At 45.5% G+C, this 12,419-nt stretch overlaps 1 protein-coding gene across 1 annotated transcript in view; it reads left to right on the forward strand.

The window, feature by feature from the left end:
* Positions 1-12,419, forward strand: part of ADAMTS7 (ADAM metallopeptidase with thrombospondin type 1 motif 7) — a 487,405-nt gene that overhangs the window by 108,987 nt on the left and 365,999 nt on the right. The window contains exon 3 of the mRNA XM_085644679.1: positions 9,840-10,035. Coding sequence (XP_085500805.1) covers positions 9,840-10,035 — 196 coding nt within the window. The remainder of the gene's footprint in view (positions 1-9,839; positions 10,036-12,419) is intronic.

Below are 12,419 nucleotides of genomic sequence, written 5' to 3' on the forward strand. Positions count from 1 at the left end.
TGGAGGAAAGACACAGAAGGAGAGTAAAAGGGGGAGATTGAAATCAGTGAAAAACAAGTGAAAATGGAGAAAAAGAGCAGAGCGAGAGAACGGAAACAGAGGTCCACTGGACCACCAGGGATGAGGCGCAGGTAAAACCTGCAGGTGAAGGAGGGCCTCGAACACCAGCACTTGGAAGTGCAGGGGCTCGGGGAAGGCCTCACTTGATGGTGGAGCTGCGAGGGGGGAGAGCAATTTCACTGACACTGACTGTATGAGACGGTATCTGGAAGCAACAGCAGCATCACGGGGACTAGCTATCGCCTCCGCCCAATCGTCATCCGTCAAGTCGGGAATGTCATCCTCCCAAGCCTTTCATGATTTATGTAGGGTCGTGTTGGAGTGTGTTGTCAATGTCTGTTAAATCTGTCTTATTTTATGGGCACATAGATCCCCCATAAGAAGTCAGCCTTCCGATGGATGAAATTCGGGGAGGACAGGTATATTTGCAGACAAGGGAGTCAAAGTATGGCGCAGTTGGAGGTACCTATAGAACTGAGTTTTGTGGAGCTGAAATTCCCCCTGTAGTAGCTGGAATGATTTAAAGACAGTACCTCGCATAACATCCCCCAAGGTAGAAATACCAATCAGGTCCCACTGGCGGAACTCTTTCAGTGCATGCACTGGACGCAAAGAATGACCATACCACAAGGGCGTCACATGTGTCAGCCACCTGTGCCATCCCATATGTCGAAACGTATATCGCAACAACCTAATCGTCATTCAACTGGCATGTGGCAGATGGTCAAGGTTCCGCACACTGTAAAGGAGCTGTAGGAGGGGAGTCCCTCCCATAGCCGTGTGCTCTAGCGTGAACGCCGAATCCGTAGGTGAGTTGTCCCCAGTCGTTAATGATTAATAGATGACAGTGTTGGTGTTTTAACCTTGTTTTGTAACGGGCTCACACCCAGTGACTGGTGCCCTTGGGACACCATAGTTGACATGAAAGACACCTTCAACGATACTGGGGAAGTGTGTTGGGCCATGGGAGGTACATATCTACATGCTCTTGTCTGATACTAACACATGCCCCTTCCTGTTTTGTGAAGACTGTTGCCACTGTTTGAGCCAAAATGATCTCCTGTCACCGAGAGCACTGTGCCTCGAATGACTGACGCTACTCCACAAATAACCTTGATAGGTGCTGACCAGCTTGTCCCACAAGGTCAGTAAGGAAAACTCCAGTAAGGAAGAGGACAAAAAAATAACATGCACTTTCTATTGACTTTAAAAATGTACACTTTTTTAAAATGTGTAGGCTTTGACAGCGTGTGACTTCCCCCCAGTGAGACCTAAGAAGAATAAATGCTTTCTGTCTAGTCACAGACTTTAAGCTTCATCGTACTTTGTGGAGGCTCTGATGCTTGCCAACGACAAGACCTTTCTTAGCAGCTGTTCTCCTTAAAGGGTAGGAACAGCCCTCGATCTAGCTTGACCCAATCAGGAAGAAGCAGAACTTCCTAAAAGGAGAGGTTGCCTTTGACAACTGAGCTGCCGAAAATTCATGCTATCCTTACTGGCCAGATTTGAAAAGAAGTGACCAAGCATCGCCTTAGGTTAAGGAACGGCATAGTCTCTTTCCAGGAAGACACACCTGTGGCGAGCCTGCACTCTTCATTGTCCATATCTGCCCTGACTCTCTATGGCTGGGCTAAGATCTTTTCAATTTTCAAACCAGGATTTGTGGGTGCATCTTTTTTAGGGGTGGGCGGAATTTGCGGAATTAACCTTCGCAAATTATCGCGAGAATGTTTAAAATTATCGCAAACAAGCAGAAATATCGCAAAGATGCGGAAGTTTTTTTCCGGCATGTTCGCGAGATTTTCTGCATGGTTGCGGGTCGCCAACTTACCCATGTGGTTGCTTGCGGGCGCGGCCATCTTGTTTTGAGTTGTTCTCGCGGTGCATGATCGCGAGAAGAAAGACGTGATCGCGCGACGCATGACGTCACTGCGGGCGCGAACTGTCGCGAGACAGCGCAAATGGCTAAAAACAATACAACATCTCATGGAGAACGCGACCGGATCAAGAAAACTTGTCGGCGAACGCAGGGATTCAGGTAAGGCGATCGCGCGCGCGCGAGAATGTATCATTTTACAGCGCGAGCAAGAAACAAATTATCGCCAAGCTGCGGAAACCGGAATTTTTGACATTTTCGCGCTCTCCGCGGAACGCAAAAATGTCAAATTATCGCAATTTCCGCGAACGGAACGAAATTTTTGCCCAGGCCTAATCTTTTTGGCTGCAGTCGGCGACCACTGAGCTGTTTAAATCAATGCTCAAGCCCTTACAGAACTGGAGATATTATCATGGGTGAGTTGGACTACTGTAGCCCTGAATCTCGTTTTCCAGATAGGATTAGTCTAGCCTGCAGCATCCATTAGATGCCTGCGGCCTTTGGGTGCTGTTCTCAACAAAATTTTGACAGAAAACAAGCTGTTTAAATAAGCAAGTCGATAAACATTGGTACCATTGGGAAACAACGAGACACCTTTGTGGAGGGATGTTCACTACAGACAGTGAGATCGGTTGGGCCCTTAGTTGGTCTCACCCAGAATTGTATCCTACAAGATACCAATTAGTGGACACTGAGTCTCCCTGTAGGAAACTGGGTCTTTTTTTGCAGTAGTCCCCCAACTTTTTGCCTGGCATTTGATGCAACTTTGACTGGAGTGCACTGGGTTCCTGCTAACGAGGTCCACAGTGCCCATGTTCTTTCCATAAAACAAGGTATCTGATCAATTGATCCCCAAATGGCAAGGCCTCTAGCACCTCAGTAAGTCACTAGTAAGTGGTACCACTGGAACCTAAGGCATAGGTACTAAAGAGGGTCCCTAAGAGCTTCAGCATACATTGTGCCACTCACCCAGCACCAAACTCATGCTCTAAAAAGTGAAAACACAATATGGCACACAGCCTGTGTGCCATGTCCCCTAACACTGCATGTAATATTTATAAATTACCCCTACAGCAGGCCTTAATTTCCTAAGGCAGGGTGCATTATTTATATTATGTGTGAGGACATATCTGCATGAGCAGATATGTTTCTGTGCTGGGCAGTTCAATTACTGACAGTACCAGTGACCAGAGAAGCCATTTTAAAGCGCGTACTGGGCACTGATCAAAACGAGTTTCTACCTACATAACGGCTTCACTGAAACCTATAGTGTTTTGTATTGAACATCTGATATTAATAAAGGATATTAATAAGGGAAGAAGTATGGCGCAGCGGCCAGGGCGGCTGACTCCGGAACACAGGGGTTCGCGGTTCGATCACCGGCGGCAGGTTAGCCCAGCACCGTGACTCTGGGCAATAACTAGCTTCATCTTCCCGACGGCCCCCAGCGCCTTGACACCTTCGGGTAATTGTTTGCGCTTTACAAATAATGGTATTATTATTATTATTATAAACCCACACTGACTCCAGTGATGGATTCATTAATACATGCACTCAGAGGGTACTTTAGAGGTACCGCCTAAAAACCTACCGATCTCTAGTGTACTGGCTGACTGGTCCTGTCCAGCCTGCCATCACAGAGGCATTTCTGACCCCCTCGAGGTGTCAGCCCAGGCTCTCTAAGGTCGGAAACAATGCCTGCTCTGGCAGGAGGTGTTGTCACCTTCTCCAAGCACGATGACATGATATGGGACCCTGGCTTCAGCCAGACAGGGGCATTGCCACCCCCTGCCACGGGCCCATTTGGCACCAGGACGGGTGGGAAAATTAGCTAGTCAGAAGGTGTGTTCACCCTCAGGCTAGTATCACCCCTAAGGTGGACTGCCTGAAGGGCACATGACTAGGAAAAATCCACCATCTTGGTTTTTGGTGGAATTTCTGGGTCAAGGCATGCAATTATTTTACTGTATCCGCGCTTCATAGGGAAGCCAGTTCAGGGCCAGCAAGTCCAGAGAAAAATGGTTGAATCTTTTAGTGCCAGTTATGAGCCTAGCAGCAGAATTGAGGGCAACCCTAAGAGGAGCTGTCTTTACTCTGGGCAAACCGCAAAGCGTTGCGCTACCATAGTCCAACTTTGAGATCACTAGTGAATGAAAAGCCAACTTTAGGTCCTGAACCGGTAGATAGAGTTTAAGTTTCCTCAAGATACTGAGTTGGTAGTTAGCTCCTTTGGTAAGGGAGCTGATGTGTTTCTGCATGTTCAGGCTTTTGTCTAGAATGATACCCAGAGAGGATGCCGTATCAACAAGGAGAGGTCTGCAGTTTAGAGCAGTAAGTTGATTCAACCATTGTTCCAAGACCGGGGAATGCTTGTGGGGTGAGATTAGGAGGAATTCAGTTTTTAAAGCATTTAGTTTCAGGCGGTTACGTGTCAGCCAGCTTTGTGTTTTCAGCAGGATTGAACTGAGGGATTGAATGTCCTCAGAGGAGGCAATCTTCAGATATAGTTGGGTATCATCTGCGTACATGTGATAGTGAATGCTGGATGATTTCAGAATTTGTCAAAGGCTCCATGAACAGGTTATAGAGCGTAGGAGGCAGTGCTGAACCTTGAGGAACCCCCAGCATGACAGGTGCAGGATGGGAAAGGGATTGGTTCACCTTGAAGCTTTGGGATCTATTCTGAAGGAACAAAGTGAACCAGTTAAGTACAGGCCCTGACAGCCCTATCCTGTGTTTCAGGAGGTCAATTAGGTTATCGTGTTTGACAGTATCGAATGCCGACGAGAGGTCAAGAAGGATCAGTAGGCACGACTCATTATGGTCCAATATTCTTAGCGCATCATCAACGATGTGCGTTAGTGCAGACTCTGTACTATGGCCCGGGCGGGAACCAGATTGGTATTGGTCTAGGGATTGAAAATGTTCAATATGGGAATAGAGTTGGGCAAGCACACATTTCTCCAGGAGCTTTGCCAAGGTGGGGATGTTAGAAATTGGGCGAAAGTTATGAAGGTCTGTGGGATCCGCAGATGGTTTCTTTAAAATCGGGGTCACTTGACCCGATTTAAGGCAATCAGGAATTGCACCTTGCCGTAGTGAAGCATTGACAATCTTAGTCCAGAGTGTTAGTAAGGAGGCTCCAACCTCCGGGAAAAGGTGCGCTGGCAAAGGGTCATTGTAGTGATTGGAACGTTTCAACGTCCCCAGCCTTTTGCGAATAGTGCCTTCATCCAAGGTTTGGAACAAGCTCCAAGATGCGTTGTTTTTGGGAAGGTAGGGCTGCGCAGAGTCTGTGAAATCCAAGCCTGGGGGATGGAGGGTTATCAGAGGACTGATCGAAAGGTGATCAAGGCAGAGCTTAATTCAGTCTCAATCTTGATAGTCTTATCTGTGAAGAAGACCGCAAATTCTTCACAGTTCGGCAAAGACCCTTGACCCAGTGACGAGAGATTAGGATGCTGTTAGCTTGGGACTTGATGAGTTTGAACAGTTTTTTGGGACTTTTTTTGCTTGGTCTAGTTGAGATCTGAAAAAGGTGGCCTTCGAGCATCTGATGCGTTTATTGTTAGGCTTCGCAGGGATCTCAAATGGTGGAGATGTTCAAGGGACGGGTTGGATCGCCACAACCTTTCTGCAAGCCTTAAGTTTCCTCTATCGGAATTGAGACTCTCATTGAACCATGGTTTGGAGAGTTTGCAGGATATTCTCTTAAGCTGTAGTGGAGCAACCAAGTCTAGTACATTGAGCTTTGAGCGGTTATAGTGGGCGATGAGGTCGTGGACATCCGACATGTGCAAGGGAGGGGGCAGGATGTTATCGCAGAGAGCAGTCAGATCTTGCAAGTTAATGTTCCGTAGACATCTTTTCAGCTGTTTTGGGTTCTTAGGCTGGGATCTCTTTACTCTTACCCAATCCAAGATGAGGAAGGTGATGCAATAGTGGTCTGTCCAATCACATGGGAGGATCGACTCAAGGAGGATGGAGTTGGGCTTACCAATGACAAGATCTAAGGTAGCTCCTTTGATATGAGTTGGGCTGCCACAAATTTGGGTTAGGTTGAGGTCAAGTAGGAAGGATTTAAGGCTATTAACCACCATATCATTTGCATCATTCCAGTGGAGATTGAAATCACCCAAGAAGATCTGATTACCATGGAAATCAGCGTTAGCAGAGTTAATGTCCATGATCTGTTCTGTGAAGGGAAGGTTTTCACGAGGGGGGTGGTAGAATGTGTGCAGTTTACATGAGAGATTGTTGGCACCAGTCACTTTAATGCAAAGGTATTCACAAGACGGCAGTAGGTCGGCATGAAGTACTTTCACTATTAGATTGCTGTGTTGCAAACATGCTATGCCTCCACCTTGCCCACAAGCTCTGTCCAACCTAATGATATCATAGTTGGGAGGCATTAAAAGGTCCAGGGAAACAGCAGATGAGTCATTTAGCCAGGTTTCCGTCAACATTACAATGTCAAGATCCTGGGCAAGGATGATGTCGGCAATGTTCGCCGCATGTTTAAGAGCCGATCTGCAGTTTAGGAGTACGCATTTAAGTCTTATGTTGGTGTCCATTGGTGCAGGAAGAGTGGTGGTGATCCTCCTGAGGTTGGCCTCATTTAGAGTTCTGGTGTTTGGCCTAGGTTCTCTGAAGGGGTCAGTGGGGATTGGTTCAATTAGTTGCAAGTTTGGTAAGGGGGAGGGATGTGCTGGATCATATGAGAGTAGTAGGGATTGGATATCTCTATCAGACAATGAGGTTCTACATCTGGAGGGGCGAGAAGGGCCGTTGGGGTGGGGAGCGGAGGCCCAACTATGTGTGATGCGGGATGGAGGTCGCCAAGTATAAGGCAGGGAAGGGAGCCAGGTACGACCCCTAGCTGGGAGCGAGTGGGGTTGGTGGTGGTTGTGTAGCTAGCAATTCCTCGGTGACAAGTAATAGGCTGGGAACCTCTGCCTTAAGTTGTTGTAGGCAGCAGACACCTCAATACACCTCTGCACCCGAGCCCCACAGCCCGAGTCCGAAGGAGGTGAGGGTGCCAATGGGTTTCTGAGACCCTCAAAAGCTGAGCCCACCCTTGGGCTTGGCCAGACTGGACTCCCTGTTGCCACCTGCAGTCTCTTTTTGCAGTGACGGATTACCGCAAGTGGCTTTAGCAACGCGATCCCGCCAGACAAAGCCCCACTGTACTTTCTGACTGGACGGTTCCAAATAGACTTAAATGGGGCATCTGATGCTGAAACGCACCTCTGCACCCGGCCGACCCTCTGCCGCCCAAGGTGACCTGTTTGTGATGCCTTAGACCTCACTCCATACTCACCTTAAGTCCAGGAGAAGAAATTACCACCCCAAAAATTGTAGTGTGAACTTTTGAAATCTGTAAAACTTCATATCTCGAAGAGTACTTACCCGATTCCGGTCATCTTGGTATCTAAATTCATATAGAAATCTGTGTTATGTTTAGAAAATTGGTTTTGGATTTCTTTATTGAATGTGTGTCTCACTTCCTGCCTTTGGGTGTGCAGTAAATGTTTAGTACTACCTTTTGATAAGCCTAAACTATTCACCCACACTACCACAAAAGAGAGCATTCAGTGTTATCATTTTTGCCTCTGTTAATCAATGAGGGTTGCCTGGACTCTATACACAGTGTACCTCATATAAAAAAATAAGCTTCCTACACTCCCTATTATCTGAAGGCTCACACTATGGACATCTACTAATGGCCCTCTAAAAATGTTTTACATTTTGGTACAATCATGCTTCAGTTTGGGCAGTGTATCTTTGTTTGTATGCCTTCCATTCCGGATGTTTTTAAATTGTAACCAATGCCAGAAAGATCTAGTGGCTACTGAGGTGCAACTTTAACTGAAGATAGGGTTAGATATTTCATATGGGGTAAACTACTTGGATCGTCTTGGTCAGCATCTCTGGTCCATTGACTATGACAAGTAAACAAACACACACCAGTGAATTGAAGCCCCTTCCTCAACTTAACTGAAAAGCGGAAACCTAGGAATGTTTTCTAATGCTGAACTTTCTTTTGCTCCACAAATCACCGTTGTGACAAACAATGTGAACATGCAGCTCTCCCTTCTTCAAACAAGTCTTCCATTTCTCCACACTGTCCATTGAGTTAAGCTGATGAAAACCTGTATTATGGTACACCTCAATTACTACATCATCTACTCTGTGTTCCAAATGTTCTTTTTGCCAGGCTTGCCAGGCTCCAAATACCTCCAAATACGCCTTATCCTCCATAAGTGGAACCACGTAAAAACCTCCCGTTAAAGCTCTCCATTGGATCTCTTAAACGCCAGAACCAAGTTTAAAGTTCTGTGCACTGACCATAAAGCGTATTGTGTCAAAAACCTGAATACCATCAGAAAACTTTCCAACTCCAGACCTTTAATAAAAACACATCAGATCAACCAACAATTTTTCAAGACATTGAAACCTGAGATCTGAGTCTACCCATCCTTCACAACCATTAGGCTGTACTTTCTATCTCTATCAGGGCTGTGACAATTCCAAAAGGAGACGGAAAGAGCTCAACAAAACTCTTACATAAATATTTTTTTAGCAAACCTGATGAACCTGAAGATTTCTAAGAATATCTGAACACTTTCACTTTGGGTAACATTGGAGGTAGGGCTTACATTAAATACAAACCCACTGCTTAGTCCTTAAATGCTATAAATACGTTTCTGATCATATATGCCCTATTTTACCTGCCTGTAAACAAAGTCTTATTCTTATTTGAAGTTATAGCACTGACTGGACATATAAAGATACATTTACTAATCTTTCACACTACTCAAGGCAGCAAGAAAAATTGCAGCACAACGTTATGTAAAAGAGCGAGAGCAGAAATGCTCCTATTTACAAAGACGTGGAGCATTGTTGCTCCCTCTTAGTACTGGTGCACTATGTGCTGCCTAGCACCAACGCCTATATCCTTGCGCCATGTGGTGAGGTTGACTGTGTTACAGGCAGGATAGTTTTTTTGCAGGAAGGGGTACCTTCCTGCAAAAAAACAATCCAAAGAGACATTTTCCTCTTTCTATGCATGATGCAGAGGGCATCACGCATACAAAGAGGAAATAAAAAGGTGAAACTAAGTTTATTCTCCTCGTTACGTCATCCTCAGGTAGGCTTACTGATTTGACACAATCCCAGGTTTAGAAAGTTTGCAAATATGGAATTGCATCAAATTCATGGGTAGATGCACTAGAATGCCCTTTTCCATCCATGGAATGCCTCCCAGCTCGAAATGCAACTTAACACAGAACAAACAGCCCCTTTGTTCTTTACATAGCCATGCAAATTGTCGATAATCCCCCCTTGTGTTGCTTTGTACATTTTACTGAAGGCTTTGTGTTGTCCTTGCATTGCCTTGCACAACCCAAGACCAACACAAAAGCGTAGTAAATCTGGGCCTCAGTTTATTGGTTTCTCTGCCTCCTGCCACATTTGAGCCTTTAGACCCTGACATTGCATAGTGTAAGACTCGACTGCTTGATTACACTACTTCTGGAGAATCAAGGGCCCAAATGGAGTAACTTGGTGATCCAGTCGGAGTGTAATAGTGTCTGTGGCCATTTGAATCAAGTGGTAAATGACAGTATCCACTTAGCATAGTGCCAAGTAACCACTGATTGTCCTACGAAAAGACCTTACAGGTGTCATACAGATACATGACGTCATAGGGAGTCAGTCCCCTACACTGCCTTGTGTAAGCCACTTACAGCCTCCATATCGTACATTAGATAAGTGGGTGGAATCTGTCAGTGTGATTGTCTGTTTTCAGTGATTGTCAGTTTGCAGTTGTGAAATTGCCATTAAACACTCTTTACCTTTTCTCTCTCCCCCCCCCCCATTCTTGACCTCTTGTCTTCTCCAGAGAGGAGTTTTTCAGCTCTCGGATAATGAATACTTCATCGAACCTTTGGATGGACCAGGCCCAAGGGATACTGCTCCTCGGCCGCACCGGGTCTACAGGCGCCATGTGCCTGAAAGAAGAGAGGAGGAGGAGGACTCAAGGCGAGGCACACCTGAGGCAGAGAGCAGCAAGCACATGAGAACCTGTGGGGTCAGAGGTATTGTCTTTTGCTTACTGGGGGCATTCTGTAGGAGCAGGGATGCTCACTTCTCCTTATTAAGGGACCCTGTAGGCCTCTGTTATTGAGCAAAACCTGTGGGGGCAGAGATAGACTCTACTGTTTCTCTGGGGTATCCTGAAGTGCTAAGGGGTTTCTCTTCTTTTTAATATTGTGAACAGACTGCTTCAGAGGCACTTTTTCATTTAGCAAGGAGAGCCTGTGAGACTCTATTCTATTTACTATGGCATACTTTAACGTCAGATTTATTCTCTTATATATGAGAAGGGGTTGATGGCGTCAAAGTTACTCTTTTCTGTTGTTTGAAGCAACTGGTGGGGGTCAAGACTAGCCTCTTCCATTTATGGTTTGTACCATGGGATCTGGAGTTCTCTTGGCTCTCTTGAGTTAATAGAAGAAAACACGCAGTGTCTGATGTGCTTTCTTCTGTGTGCTGAATAAGGGGATCTACAGGCCAAAGTGCGTTGAACAGCCTTCGATAGCTCCTCAGCATTATCTCTTATTCCCTGTTGTCAAGCTGGGAAGCTTGACAACAGGGAACGGTTTGACATGGTACGTTTGACATAGTAGTATAAACAGCATCAATTTAATACTTTCGTTTATGTAGCCTACCCACATCGTTATGTATCCCAGACACCCCACTGAGGTGAAGTTGCACAAGTCACTGTTACTTGAAGTCATCTTGAAATTTGCTATTGCATTTGATGTGCTAAGGAGGGAGTCCTCGACGTGATCTGTACTCCTTCAAGTTTCTACAATTACTTCTAACAAATATTTCCATCATTTTTCTATCTACACAACATCCTGCTGCACTTCATGAACAGATAAGAATTTGGGGGAATACCTTTCCTCTTGGGCACTCCTGTTATCTTTTGTTTCCTCTGAACTTCCCTGTTGGGGGCCTGTCTATGAGAACAGGACAAAGGACATTGTTTCTTCTTTGCTCAGCATTCTGGGTTCAGGTTTTCTTTACCTCCCAAAATAATAAAAAAATTATCTGTCTCCAGAACCCACGACTGTAGCCAGAGGATATTCCAGGTTACCTTCATGAGAAGTATGTGTGCGGTCTTCGTCCCCCTAAAGTTCCTGATGAAGGGATATCCTCTAACCTTTTTCAGAAATCTCTGAGATATAGGGTGATGAGACTACTGCCTCCCTTCTTTCAGTATGGGACTCTATGAAGTCCTTTAGGAAAGGCCACTCCCTCTCATTGAGTAACCCAGAGTTCTTTATTTCCTGAAGAACCAAACACATTCCTCGCACCGGCCATCAAAATGAAACAGCCCGCGGGATAAATGGAATGCAGCATGGTCCGCAATGGAGGGTTGGATGCTTTCTTCTCCTGTCCCTCAGGGAAGTTCAGACGGGAGGTTATTCTTGGAAAAGGCAATGAAAATAAATGGATAGGAAAGGGTATGAAGTGTAGACCGTGAAGGAGGGCTGGGTGCTTCCTTCTCTATCCCTCAGGCAGGCAAATAAACATAGACTTAGGATCCAACCACTGCAGAGTGTACATGCATGAACATTTACATAAGAAATAAAACACATAAGAAAAACAGGACCAGAATTTTGAGATACAGGTAGAAAGGCTTTTGTTCACCAAAACACTTGGAGTGATGAAGGAATATATTCTGCAGAATATATCTACTCATTAAACCCATCTCTAAAAATCAGTGAATTCCACCTACATTATTCCAGCGGGCAACATGCAGTCCTGGCACTGACTTTGATTGCAAGCAATTACATCAGCCATGTGAGAATGGAAGATTTAGGTATTCTGATCTGAGGACAGCAGTGGAGGTAAGAATTAAGCCGAGATTTATTCCAAGAGTTCCATCAGAATACGAGCTTGACCAACCAGTAGTGCTATATTCTTCCCAAATCTTGATCCATGGCTCAATAGTAGTTGCATTCAATGGATGTCAAAAGATGTTTGAGATTTTATATGGATACAACACCAAATAATTGAAGCTCTGGGCAGCTCGTCATCTCTTTAAGGCAGGTGAACAACGACCAAGCTATTTCCAAGCAGAGAATACCCAGAAGGATCCCAACCTGGAACACCCTCAGTCATACAAAAAAATTGCTAGAGCTGTGCCCATCACGGTATGAGTGGCGGTCCCAGCAACATGCTATGTAGGGCTGTCTCTTCTAAACATCTGTAAGGCTTTTAAATGCTGGATGTGTAATAAATTTGTAAAGCACTACTACCTGGAGAAGCAGTCAAGGCAGGACGCCAAAGCTCCCCAACCCAATTTTTTCGGGGACACAGTTAGCTCGTCCTTTCATCCACGAGGACATCTCTCAACCAATTGGATTAACTGAGTCGTGCCATCAAAGGCAGACAAGAAAGCTTACTGAGC

The sequence above is a fragment of the Triturus cristatus genome, chromosome 3_1 (genome assembly GCF_964204655.1).
Source record: "Triturus cristatus chromosome 3_1, aTriCri1.1, whole genome shotgun sequence".
In the NCBI taxonomy this organism is placed as follows: Eukaryota; Metazoa; Chordata; class Amphibia; order Caudata; family Salamandridae; genus Triturus; species Triturus cristatus.